The sequence below is a fragment of the Psammomys obesus genome, unplaced genomic scaffold (assembly GCF_907164565.1).
Source record: "Psammomys obesus unplaced genomic scaffold, mPsaObe1.curated_primary_1811, whole genome shotgun sequence".
Lineage (NCBI taxonomy): Eukaryota > Metazoa > Chordata > Mammalia > Rodentia > Muridae > Psammomys > Psammomys obesus.
Genome location: NW_026585644.1, coordinates 59,904,836 through 59,918,869, shown reverse-complemented (window position 1 = coordinate 59,918,869; position 14,034 = coordinate 59,904,836). Strand labels below are relative to the sequence as shown.

The following is a 14,034-nucleotide window of genomic DNA, read 5'->3' as shown; positions in this document are numbered from 1 at the left end:
GCAAGAGCTTGACCACTGAGCTATAGCCCAGTTGTCTAAAGTTTCTTCTTTAATAAACAATGAATAGTTATTATTACATACTATATAACTAAAATTTTTTTCAAAGAGACCTTACAGCTTTTGTTCCTAACAACCAAGGGGAGCAGGAGATATTTTAATACAAAGTGTTCAACCAACACATTAAACAACTAAGCCTATAACCAAGACAGGAAAAGATGGGCAACACTCAGATTATTAGAGTAAAGTTAACAGATTTTCAACAGCATAATTATATAATTTTAATTCTTGTTTCCAAGCAGTTTCACACTGTATTTTAAATCAGACGACAGAGACAGCCAGGATCTCTGTGGGATTTGACAAAAACAGTTATAATCTCTGTCCAACCAGGCTGTGAACCCACGTTCACACCTCAATAGCAATTCTTGCAAACCGGTACTGCAGGGAGGTGGGCGGCCGCAGCAGCACCAGCCCCCTTGTGGCTGCTGACTGGCTGGACAACATTTGCAGCAAGCCAGTCACACTGACAAACCCTAGGGCTTCCCCGCAACCAACAGCCATAGAGAAATCTCCCTGTGTGACAAAGCCCAGGAGAACTCTGGAGCAGTGTAAAGTCAGGCCTGGGAGGGGGCCTGACCACAGCCCCTGAGTCAGGGTTTCCTGCCCAGCTGATGACGGCCCTGCCACCAGGCCCTTGGCTGCTCGCTTCTGCCTCTTCATTTTCTTCCTTTCTTTTTCTTTCAGAATCAGCCTCTTGAATGGGTCACTGTGTCTGGACTCCCTGGGTCCGTAGTAACCTTGATCCTGACTGAGCTGGAGCAGGTCCTCCTCTGATGGGACACAGATCATAGTGCGCGGCTCGGGACTGCCCTTCCTGAGCAAAGTCAGGCTGACCCACACCAGAGCTCTGGGGAAATCACCCAGAATGGACAAGCAGGCCTTTCTGGTCAATTCTTGCTGGCCTCTGCAGGGAGCCCTCCTGGCCTCGGAACTGGGCCCACACCAGGAAGAGAGCTGCTTCAGTAATTTCCTGCTCCTAAGCAAAGTAAGAGGCATAGAAAATTATAATTAAAACTATTAAAAGCATACAATATATTTAGTACTCATAAACTTTTTGTGTGCCTGACATTCTAAAACTGAAAGAATAAAGATTATAGTGTATTAGAGCAGAGAAAAAAATAAGGCATATAGAAAAATAAGATAGAACTTAGGGTTATAATTAAGCAAAAGGGTGATATAAAAACCTTAAGATAAGCAAGGGGGAAAGAGAGCACACTGGAGAGGGTGAGACGCTGAACCACAGCAGCATGAGGGGCAATGCTCACTGCGGATGGAGGCCGCAGCATCGCCACCACCGCACTACAACAATGGCTGCTGGCCCACCCCACAGCCACATGGTTCCCAAGAACCCGAGAGGCTAAGGCCTGTCACCAATCAGGTACACCTGACTTAGGAGAATATTTCCAATCATCTCATCAGTTGGTACTGTGTCTCAAATCAAATATTAAACTGTTTCCCTAGACCCTCTATGAAACATCAAAGAAACGGCTCTCCTTTTTAGAGAGTCACCAACTAACATAGAGAAACAATGGTGGCTTTCACATCCTTGGGCATGATCAATACAGAAAACCATCAAACTGTATGAGGCGGCTGCCCCAGACTCACCGAACAACACAGAGCCGGCTACCAGTGGCAGCCATGCGATTCTCACTGGCACCCTGCTCCAGAACCACCTCAGTCCGAGCCTGCACTTGACAGCCTGAGACTTGTGGTTTCATGGGTTGGTTTTCAGCTACGCCTGCCTCATCAGATGGCTGCCAGATCTCCTCAGGGACAGCAGGCAGACCGAGTCTTGGGTCACTGCCCTGAGCACCAGGCACTGAACCCTGGGCCTGAACCCTGGCCTCCCAGTCCTGAGTCAGCTGTTCCCAGGGGCAGCAGAAAGGTGCCAATGTGCCAAGCTTAACATAGTTGGGCCTCTTGGCAGGAGGGCGTCTAATGGAACAAGAAATAAATTTTAAACAGTTTAAACAGTGTAATTTTAAAACAGTTTAATTGAAACAGCCATAACCATTATAACATCTCCAAATGACACACACACACACACACCCCTTTCTGGTGCTGGGTTTAAAGGTGACCACCATACCTGGATCTTTGGTTATCTTTGGTTATCTAACACAGATGTGCATGATGTGCACATCTGAAAACCAAGTGCAGTACTTCAGTACTGATCCAGAGATCCATGTGCATGAGAGCCCTGGGGCTGAGCAGTGCTGTCCCTCAGGGTTCACAAGGCTCTAATCAAGGTCACAGTGAAGCTTCTCACTTCTGACCTGACAAAAACAAAATCAGGAGAGAGCAAAAAGAACAACTGTGTGCCTGCAAAATCATGTGTACAGTGTACCTGGAAGGGTACACAGGAACAATGATGTAGTTTTCGAGGTGGCCGAGACATCCCAGGTCAGGAGTGAGACACAAGTTTCATTATAAACTTAGTACCTTGAGAAGAATCAAACTACTGATGTTCTGCTAAATTCTGTGCTCAAACTGCCTTCTCAATATTTATGCCTATACTTACAGACCATGCCACTGTCAGCCGTGATCCGAGAAGCTTCTTTTTGCAGGGCTGGCAAATAATGTACAGACTTATAAGTTGCCAAAGTCCCAGGGTGGAGGGAGGATATGATACATGCTTTTTAAGCCAGGCAGTGGTGGCACACACCTTTAATCCCAGCACTTGGGAGACAGAGGCCAGTCTGATCTGCAAAGTGAGTCCTGGGACAACCAGCACCACAGAAAAACCCTGTGTTGAAAAATGAAACAAGCCAACCAAAACTCCAGCATGGCTATACAGGGGCTCATCAGGCTCTCTGAGGAGCAGTTAGTAGTTGCCCGAGGAGCAGTCATTTTCTTCAGTGGTACAGCCACTGTTAAGTTGCTCCAGTAAGTAGCCCATACCCATACGCATACAAGCAACCCAATTTAAATTCACTGAGTCCAAAAAAGAAAAGAAAACAGAAGGAGGAGGAGTTGGGAAGTAGGAATGAGAAGAGTGTAAGAGAGGACAATGGGGCAGTAAATACAATCACAGTACACTATATAGATGTATGAAATTATCAACAAATAAAGTAAAAAGTAAATTTATTGTTATTTTAAGAAGAAAAGAAAGGAATACAGTCTCCGTAAAGTCAGGGACAGACTTAGTCTACCCTGTGCTTGTTGGAGCCTTGAAATAAGTATGCTTTGAATGAATGATTCAGACAAATATATAGAGATGCATATAGGAAGAAGATCCGCAAAGCATAGGATAAGAAAAGAGGTAACCTAAAAGGCCACTGATAAAACAGCACATCCATGCTGCGATCTTACAGAATCACTCAAAGCCCTATGCCAGAGCTAGCCGCTGAGCCAAATGAACCAAATCTAACCTGTTATCTGTCTTTATATGACCCATGAGCTAAGAATGATTTTCATATTTCTACTCAATGAAAAAGCCAAATGAGGGCCGGGCAAAGTGGCACATGCCTTTATTCTCAGCACACTGGAAGCAGAGGCAGGCAGATCTCTGTGAGAGTTCAAGGTCAGCTGGATCAAAGCCAATCCATGGTTGCCAGGGCTCTGTTACACAGAGGAACCCTGTCTTAAAAAGCCAAAAAAAAGAAAAAGAAAAATGATCCTGTTTTATGACACTGAAAGTTCTGTGAATTCCAGATGTGAGTGAGCATAACAAGCTCTGGCTGGACCTCCGCCACACTGGCTTGTTTGTGTCCCCTGCAGCTGCTTCCAGTTAGTGGCAGAGCTAAGACCTTGCTATGGAGACCAGAGCGTCTACAGAGCCAAAACTGCCTATCATTTGGCCCTCTACAAAAAAAAGTTTGCCAACATTTGGTTACAATCATTATTTATTGCTACTGGGAAACCAACACAATATATGATTAAATGAAAAGGTCAGGTTTCAAAATAGTATAGATAATACCACTATTTTATTTAGAAAAATTTGTACCTATGGAGAATATACATGAAAAAGTCGAAGTAGTGAAAAATAAACATTCTCAGTTATAGGACTCACTAGCACATAAATGAGAAGTACACAGATATACAGCACATGATTGCTTGGACGCTGTCCCCAATCAGGTCACAACTTATCCACTAAGGCACTCACCAGTCCATTACTAAGATGACTAGAAAGCCAGTCAGGCCCGTCTCTGTCAGTGCTTGTGGTAATGAACAGGGTTCCCAACTTAGAGCAAAACCACTGCACCATTCAATAATCCACTCACTCATCTAACACTTGTTAGAGGCCCTAGTATATACCAGCTATGCCTAAACCTACAGACACTATATGCACGAGACAGTTTCTGTGCTTCTAGGAGCCTAAATTTAATGGGAACACAGGTTCCTATGGTTCACCTGCACTTCTTTATATAACAGAAGTAAAGGCCTTCATCCACTTATTTCCAATAAAAGACAGATAAGAGAAAGTGTTCAAGGGTAATTGCTAAAATACTAAGAACAGTACATAATGCTTTGGATGGCAGAATGGCACCAGTTGAAAGTGTTACCTACCTCCATGATTTTGTTAAACTTTTAAAAAACAACATTATTCTACAACCAGTTTTTTTTTTTTTTTTTTAGTGCAATTTCTGCAGGAGTGGAGATGCAAGTGGTAATGAGATCTATTAGCAAGTATCTGAAATGCATGTCTGCACTTCAGCTATCCATCACTGAAATCAGAAAATAATTAAGAAAAGGCTTTAGCAGATGGGCCTCTAAAGGGCAAAAAATAACCTGTGTACTAAAAGCCACTTTTCGGTAGCAGAGAACTCAGAGGGAAGCGAGACAGTGCACATAGCGTTAACTGAAGTGATGCCCAAGCCATTAGGCAATTCAAGCCGGTGCTTCCTGTCCCTAGAGACCAGAAGGAGAGTTCCTTACCTTTTATACTTTTCTAGAAGATCCCTAGCTTGATCCTCAGCAAACAGAACCCCAGCTTGGCAGTCTGGGAAATCGCCTGGTATGGTTGGTGACCGTCTGTACTGAGAATGCACGGTAGCCTCTTTTAACCCCCCAACTCTTGCACCTCGGTAGATCTAAAAGAAATGTCAAGAGGCCCTGTCAATTTACTAACCTGAACCAAAATTGTATAGGGGAAATGAGAAACAACCTAAAAGCCCATAGCAAAAAACAAACAAAAAACTGGTATGTTGGTATAATGTTCTTTTGGAATGTATACAATTTACCCTCGCTCATTCAAATGCTGATTTCTCTCCCCCACTATCTGGTTTCAATCCGGACATTGCATCGTGATGCTTATTCTAAGCATCACCTGTCTCAAGTTTGTGTAAACATGCCACCATTTGTTCTCTGTACTTGTCAATTAAACCACCATTAACTAAAAGATATATCAATAGTAGATATTAATTAACTAACAACAAATGGTGCCCAACTAATCTAAGTATCCACACCCTTTAAATCATACTTTATCATAATTTGGTGGGGGGAATAAGCTTAAAGTGATACAACCCAAATTTAAAACCTAAAAACTCCCAGGTCAATTACTGTCTCTTTAAGAGAGACTCTTAAACCAGCCCAGGAGCAAAAGACAGGCTGCAGACTTAACAGAAGGGTATAGGAGCATGGCTTCTTTACACTATGGCAAGCTAAGCTCAGCTCAGCTCAGCAGCCATGGTGGGAAAGAGAGGAACTGGAGGCAGAGTTTGGCCTAAAACTGCATCTAAAATAAAAAATGCCATGGCAGATGGTGTTTTAATCCCTTTTGGCTGTGTTTCGGTTGTCATAGTCATGGATCTGGTTGCAACATGTTTAATGGTGATGTCCCTTCTCCATGCCTTCTCCAAGAAAGTTCAAGGAGAAAATAGGGGAAAAGCCAATGGTTGGAATACTAAGTTACAGACAATAGAAAGGGCACTCTTCTTAATAAAAACTGGATTAATAACGGCTAAAATTCAAAGCTCTCTGGCTGCAAGATACTTGTCAGCTCTTTCTGGTAAGGGTCCGCCAATTTTACCGGTAACAACAACTAAATTCCAAAAAAATAACCAACTGGGCTTTCCTTGTTACAGTGTAAATTGGCACAACTGACCCCAAACTTAAAATTTTCTTGTCTCTTTGCTTGATTTTCATTTAAAAGCTTTGAGTTATGATATTAATTTGAGAAAAAAATATTTGAGCAAGTTGGTGAAGGCATGTGCCTTTATTCCCAACACAAAGTAAAAATAAACAGGCAAATCTCTGAGTTCCAGATCAGCTTTATTTACATGATAAAAGCCAAGATGGCAACTCTTGCTGTTTAGCCACTTGCAGAGATAGTCTAAGATTCAAAAATGACAAAATTTTCCTTAAGGTTACAATGTAAATTCTTTTTTCTTAATAACAGACGTTATGTCCTTACTGATCTAAAGGTTGGATTCACATCAATTTCAGGTTTATGTGAAGAGAGATAACGTCACACTGCTCTGGAAGCTGGCTTATCCTTTCGAACGTGAGACATTTTCACGGGAGACAAATTTTGGTCATGCCTGATGCAAAAAAGACACAGGAGGCTTACAGGTGGCAAAGTACATGCCAGCCTAGTTAGGTCCTAAAAACTCAAAAATTATAATTCATGTTTAAAAGGTAGTACTGTCCATCCCATATCATAAAGGAGGCAAGCCAAAGATAGCCAAAACAAATGCCCATAAAAAAGGGGCAAGCCAAAGAATAGCCACAACCAATGTAAAAATCCAGGTACAAGATGCCAAGGGTATGCTTAAATGCTAAAGGTAAAAGGGAGTTTATATAAAGTTTGGCTATAAAGGCATAACTACCCATTCTATATAAAAAAGGGGATGGGACAAACAGCTACAACATATATAAAAACCTAGGCCTAACCCTCTAAACAGGTACAAGATGCCTAGGGTATGCTTAAATTATAAATTAAAAAGTTTATATAAAATTTACTTAAAACATGGCTTTTCTATTGCTCAATTTGTCTCTCTACTTGGGAGGCCTTCTCTCAGGAGATAAGTAGCAGCTTGACCTAATACAACAGGCGCCCAAGAGCCCAAAAAAGATATTTTGATCTATCCAACCTTGTTTTGAGTTCAACATGATAATGATTGTATGCTCAATAATAATGGTAACTTATATTGCTGAGCCCTTTACATGGAAGCAACTCTGAAACTGACTGAGACATAAAATATGTCTGCAGCTAGAACTTCAACAATACAAATTCTTGGCTACAATATCCTCAAAATTTATTATGCCATTCTTTTAATTGGCATAATTTTAGAACTGTATAATGCTTGTGAGAAATTGTATGTTTGCAGAACAAAAGGACTGGACACCAGAAATGCTGGATCAAACCTGACAGAATTCATCTTTCAGTATGCTGACACATTGACACATCTGTTCCAGCATCTTGCATGTTCCAGCATTCTGCTTGTTCTTGCCTCAACTGCTTCAATTGCTGTTTCTCATCAAAGTCTGCTCCCAAGAGAGCTTTGAAGAAAGCTACTAATCTCAATTGGTCCAATATTTTAGACTATTCCAAAAAGGACTTTTATTAAGCCTGAAATTTCTCAACATTCAAAGACTAGACCACAAATGTTAATGCTTGCTTAATTAACAATTTTTCCCAATTTCCTTTGGGACCCCTATCAGGATTTCTGTGTGTCCAAAATGTCAGCTAGAAGAAATCTATGAGGACAATGTCCAATTTTCCTTAAGGGGGGTTGAGTAGGTTTTTGGTTGTTTTCTGTGGCTATGAATTTTTATTGTCATTGGGAGATGTTTATAAATTATTAATGGTCTTAACAGAGAGAAACAAGGTTAGACTCAGGGATTTCTCTCTTTTCCTTTTTCTTTTCTCTATCTTTCTTTCTTAGGTAAGGAGAAAAAGGGGTTGAAAAGAAAGAAAGGGGACTATAAGGATATCTTATAGGAATAATAAGAGAAAAGGTAGATTATTGAATCTACTCAACTTAGGGTTTTATTTGTTCTGTAAGTACCGTGCGTGCGCTAACCAATTGTGCCACTGGAGCATCCGCAGGGTTTTGTTATTCTCAAAGAAGGTTGATTTTCACTCTGGTATGGGATTTTTGCATATTGATGCAAAAATAAGTCTATTTTTGATACACTGGTATGAGCATTAGTATATTGATATAAATTCAAGGTTACTTCCAATACTTCCAATACTTTTAAACAGCTATTAAAAACTGGTTAGGGTATTAGATAATGCAAGTTAATTGCTAGTTAATCAAGTCATTGTCATGTCAGACATTAGTCTAATTTATCACAGGAGTATGCATCCTAGGTTTAACAGACAGATATAATTTTGTAAACAGATCGATTACATAAAAATAGGTAGTCTTCAAAAACATGAAGACTTATAGAATATGGCATTTAAAAATGTCTTTATTATTTTTAAGATTCTTTGACAATGAGACAGGTCATCTCCTGGCAGCACCCCGCCCTCAAAGATGATGAGCATCGAAGGAACCTCCATATGGAGATGGCTTCAAATGTGGCAAATGAGTCACTCAGGTAAAGAAAATACCCTCACTTCACAACAGACAAATTCTGCCAAAAATGGGCAAGCTTAAATGCAGGTCAAGTCGACTGCCGAACTCTGCCAAGACAGGGTTAGCAAGTCCTAAATAGTTCCTGCTTCACATTTATGTCTGTCAAATTTTCTGAGCCAGAAGGTTGAAGATGATGCTCCAACATTATAGAGAGTTATGGGTGACTGTTCAGGCAGCAAACTATCCCTGCCAATTTTTTTTTTTTTTTTTGGAAGCTGCTAACATGCACTTCCTATTTCCTCTAGTAACTAATTTTATTCCTTCTCAAGTCTCTGTTAGGGCTGAAGACCAAATAGTTATAGTGCCACAATTAAGCTTAAGTTATTTAGAATTCAAGAAAATGCTTTCATACAGGTAATACCATTAAGGATAAAGGTTAATTTAGGTATAAAACTCTAAACTTATCAAGATAGATAGGATAGCTAGATACTTTCTCCTAAGTTGCTAAATACACACAGAGTAGACACTGCACATGTAGATTTTACCTAATAGTTTTCACAATTTTATAATTATTATTGTATTGAAAGAAAAGGAGCCTTTTATTGGACTTAAAGGGGGAATAGTTGGTATAATGTTCTTTTGGAATATATACACCTTACCCTTGTCCAATCAAATGCTGATTTCTCTCCCCTACTATCTGGCTTCAATCCGGACATTGCATTAGCATCACCTATCTCAAGTTTGTATAAACATACCACCATTTGTTCTCTAAATTGTCAATTAAAACAACCTGCCACATTGCTGAGCAATGGAGGGGAGAGGGTGAGACACCCTGGACTGGCATGGGAGGAAGAAGAAGGAAGCAGGGTAAAAGGAGAAGAGGAGAATCCAGAGAGGTCTTGAAACCACGTGGAGAGATGGGACCGGACCTAAGCTATGACAAAAGCAAGTATAATGGTTGAATCTGAAATGTCGGAAACTATGCCAGCTTGGAGGTTTAGGATGGAGTAACTATTGCCCAGCATTGTGCTCTAGGTTAATCAAGTAAATCCTGTCTCTGTGTGGTGATTTGGTTATACAGTTGTTTGGGAATAACCGCTGCTTAACTAAAAGATATAACAATAGTAAATTTTTGTATAATACAACACTGTTAAATACATGTTAAGAGGATCCTATAACCAAACAACCTGCAGTAGTAAAAATAAATGAATGGAACTTCAAGCAACATGGGATAAAACTCAATACCCATTAAATACAGCAGGTTGAACCAGTAAACAAGAGTAAATACAATAGGTTACAGAAGCACATCTGCAGTAAGGCAGATAGACAAAAAGCACGTACTTTACAGAGATACAGGGTTTGGGAATATGCATGGGGGTAACAAGGTGTTACTTGAGGAGAGGTGAGAGGTGTGAGGACACGAAACTGCCAGGGAGTCTGCACGCTTTGTTTCCTAAGTGGATGGCAAGCATGAGTGCTCCGCCCACAGCACGAGGATCTTGTCTTTTCTATGTGAATGAAACAATCTGTAATTGTCTAGGGACATAGCTCGGTGACAGAGTGCTTTATAGCCTACTAAGACCCTCAGTTCAATCCTCAGTACTGAAGAAAAAATAAAACATTTTCTAATAAAAAAAATTAAGTGGGACAACGTAAAAAAAAAAAAAATCCCTTCTTAAATGACTGACCCTTGCATGAGGTATACTACCTAAAAACTTAATTTTCTGCATGAACCTAGATTCCTACACTAACATGTCTCTTACCATTGCTATCAAAATCATGCGTAAACTAATCAGAAGATGCTTAACACATTTTAATAAAAAATTTGGCTACAGTTAAAAAAAATAGGAGCAGTATATGCTTATAGTTAGCATTTAAAACCACAACAGCCTGCTTTACACTTCTGTAAAAGCTAACAAATTTATTCAAGTTGAAAATTCAACATTATTGTTACCAATTTTTAAAAAAATCATTCTACTTCAAATACTGTTTGTTGCTAGGGTGTGGGACGGTGCCTGGGGAGAAAATGGGGGACAAGGGTAGACAGACGGATGATCAACACAGAGGCAGGTACAGAAGTACCACAGGGCAGCTGCGCAGTTACTATGTCAACTGCTGCAGGAAGACAAAAATGTACCCTCTGAGCCAGGCACTGCGTTTCACACCTGTAATCCCAGCCTGGGAGACTGAGCAAGACAACAACAAAGAGTGTCTCAGGAAGAACAGGAGCTACACTACTGTCTTTTTATTATTAAGTTTCATTTATTTTGTGTGTGTGTATGAGCACACATGCCACAGCACATGGGCGAAGGTCAGAGGATAACTTGAGACAGCCAGTTCTTTCCCTCCACCATATGGGTACTAAAAATCAAACTCAGGTTGTCTGGCCTGGTGGCAAGCAGCTTAACCTGCTGAACCATGCTGTTGGCCCTCAACAGGTGTTATGCATATGAACTTGGCTTTGGAAACTACATGCATGAAATATTCTGTATTTCTATACCTACTATTTCACCTCTAAGGACAGAAATACAGCATTCAGTTTTAAACCTGTGCCTAACACCCAGAATGTTTAGCATCTACTTTCTATTATAATTGTGTTTTAAATAGTGCAACTGAAATCAAAAGGCAACTTACAAATGGAATCCAAAAAGCCATGCCCCAACCCTTGGGAAGGAGGATATCCCAGCCACTTCCCCAGCCCAATCGGTCTTCTCCAGTCACTTTTCCTGGCTGTTGAATCAAAAGTATAGGTATCTTGGATTCACGAGGCCCTAAAACAAGCTGTGACCCAGGCACCAGCAATTCACTTCTCATCCGGTTTAAATCCTAAAGGAGAAGAACACAAGTCAATACAAACAGCCACAGTCTTCTAGGAGATCTTTCTTACTGGGTCTCCCTAGGAGCAAATTTAAAAGGTAAATGTTCGTTTAAAAGGCAATGTTAAAGGCTCTGAATAAACAAACACAAGTCAGTTTAAGTAAAAATGTCCTTTCTATAAAGGTTTTCCTCTACACACAGGCTTTGGTAGGAAAATGCCAAGTTATCTTAATTTTTCTGTCTGGACTGGGGTATACCAGAAAACTCAAAGTTAACTTCAAAGTTCATCTGCTAATCTCAGTAATTCTACACTTTTATACTTTACCCCTTTTAATTTGATTATGCTGTGTTTTGATTAAGACAGTACAAAAATTAATGACAACTTCTCAAAGATGAGCCATTAGAGGAAATGCTCCGTTCTTGAGAAAACTTCTCTGCAGGTATGAATGATTAAAATAGAAGGCAGTACAAACTGAGCGAAGTGAACAAGTATGCTGTATGAAGTGAACAACACTCTTTTAGACTTCACTTGGAGCTGTTCAGGGAGGGAAAAGGCATCTGTGCTGAGTTTGGACATGACAGCTAGTGCTTTGTTCTGCAGCTGTCTGGTACCAAGACCCTCCTCCATATTTGGTCTAACTGCAACCTGACCAATACTCTTATGTTGGCCTTTTTACTGTTACTAAGTTTCTATGACTACCTGTGTATTTACTGTCCATGCCACAATGTTTTCCCTCTAGCCCCAAGCTTCCCACCTGGCATTTAAGACCTGTCTCTTTAGACACTCTTGAGAAGCATACTGCCTCTCAAATGCTCACCTTTCCCATGATCTTCTTCCAAATCCCCACCTGAACAAATGACACCACAAACCCCAGAGCTCAGTATTCACCCACTCAAGTATTTCCTGAGTTCCTCCTATGTGCTAAGTGTTTTCCTAGAACTTGAGAATACAATAGTGAACAAGTCAACATGACTCTGGCTCCCTTTTAAATAGAATGTCAGGGGCTAATCTACGGATACCTTTTCTCACCTTCCAGAACCACCAAGCCTCATTGATTTTACCCTCTAGAAATGTGTTCCAAACCCTAGCCCCTTTACTCCAGCTACTGCACAATTCAGAGCCTCACACCATGACCTGTGTGATGTATTTCTTTACATTCAGCTATTTTATATACATGTGTTTCTTTTACGGCTTTCTAACCCGTAGTCCTCTCCCCCCATGCACCTCAGTCTAACATTCCTCCACATACTGCTAGAGTGAAGTCCAGTCATGGCATTAACCAGTCTTAAACCCTTCAGTGCCACCCAAACTGTTGGTCCTCTACACTCTAGTCTATGTGTCCCTTCAGCCTCTTCCTTGTCCCACCACTAACTTCCAGCTCCTGCCCAACCTGGGGATTAAGAACAGATTCAGGCCTGGGCTACTATAAGTGTTGCTCTTACTTTTTGACATCCTCTCCCAACTGCACTGTTGACCTTGCCCCCAAGAAGTCTAGCTCCCATCTGAGAGTAAATTCAAACACCAGCTCCTTCAAACTGAAAGCCAGCCTTAGTGTTCCCAGGCATTCCTAAGGCCCTCATCATCTATCAGTTTCTCACACAATGCCTGACTCTGGTGGGGGCTCAATCATTGGAATTTAAAGACAAAATATTTAAGGGGAATAAGATTAAAAACTACATATTTAAACCATGAGATTTTTCACTTCAGAAAAAAGGTCTTTTTCTAGAAATCATTTTTTTTTTTTTTAAACTCAAAGTAGCACAGTAAAGAATATTTAAGTAAGCTGGACATGGTGGCTCATGCCTGTAATCCCAGCACTCAGGGAGGCAGAGGCAGGCAGATATCTGTGAGTTCGCAGCCAGCCTGGTCTATTGAGACCCTAGACAGCCAAGGCTACACAGAGAAACCCTGTCTCGAAAAACAAAACAAAGCAACAACAACAACAAAAGAATATATACGTACATAGCACTTGGCAGAACATAAAATCCCTTTGTAGGGTTCTCTAGTACAATGATTCTGCCTGTCATTAATAAGCTTACCAGTAATCCTGGCACATTAGTTACCTGATCCGAGATTTTATTCTCTGTGACACTCCTACAAATATCCTGGTTCCAGATAAAGCTATGCACACAGTCCACAGGCACGCCCTCCAGAAGCAGCTGCTTAATTTGCTCATTATCTAAGAGGGAAAAGAAACAGCCTTCAAACACACACTCTCATTTCATCAAACTTTAATGCTGGCAGACTGTGATGACGGGAAAGTATTTCATAGGCATTTACTGAGCTAGAAAATGTTTCTTGACAACAAACTAAGTTATTTTTATAATTGGTTTCCTAGTCCATGAAATAACAAAGGTTATTGGTTTCCTCTCCATGAAATAACTTTCCTGTGAAATTTACTTTTATACAGATAAGTTGCCCCTTGTATTTAAGATAAACAAAATTCAACAAGACACTTTCTGTTATCCTTTACTTCAGGTCTCGTATATCTAACGTTTACTGAGATATTCACTCCTGTCTGTAATACACGTTTCTCCGTTCTTTAAGGTGAATAAGTGTTTGTGAACTGTACTGTTTCTTGAGCAAAATGCATTGCACTATAGAATCCAAGAGAGAGGCTGTCAGTGAGGCACATTTACACTGACATAAGACACTTCGTGCAGCCGCTAAACCATGACAGAAAAGTCTTTCAAATCT

General features: G+C 40.6%; 1 protein-coding gene across 1 annotated transcript in view; it reads right to left on the bottom strand.

Moving 5' to 3' along the window:
- Window positions 1-253: 253 nt before the first annotated feature.
- Pop1 (POP1 homolog, ribonuclease P/MRP subunit) overlaps window positions 254-14,034 on the bottom strand; it is a 33,728-nt gene continuing 19,947 nt past the window's right edge. The window contains exons 12-16 of the mRNA XM_055620156.1: window positions 13,401-13,516; window positions 11,154-11,345; window positions 4,933-5,087; window positions 1,663-1,992; window positions 254-1,033 (exon numbers count right to left, since the gene is read on the bottom strand). Of these exons, the coding sequence (XP_055476131.1) occupies window positions 403-1,033; window positions 1,663-1,992; window positions 4,933-5,087; window positions 11,154-11,345; window positions 13,401-13,516 (1,424 nt within the window). The 3' untranslated portion in view covers window positions 254-402. The remainder of the gene's footprint in view (window positions 1,034-1,662; window positions 1,993-4,932; window positions 5,088-11,153; window positions 11,346-13,400; window positions 13,517-14,034) is intronic.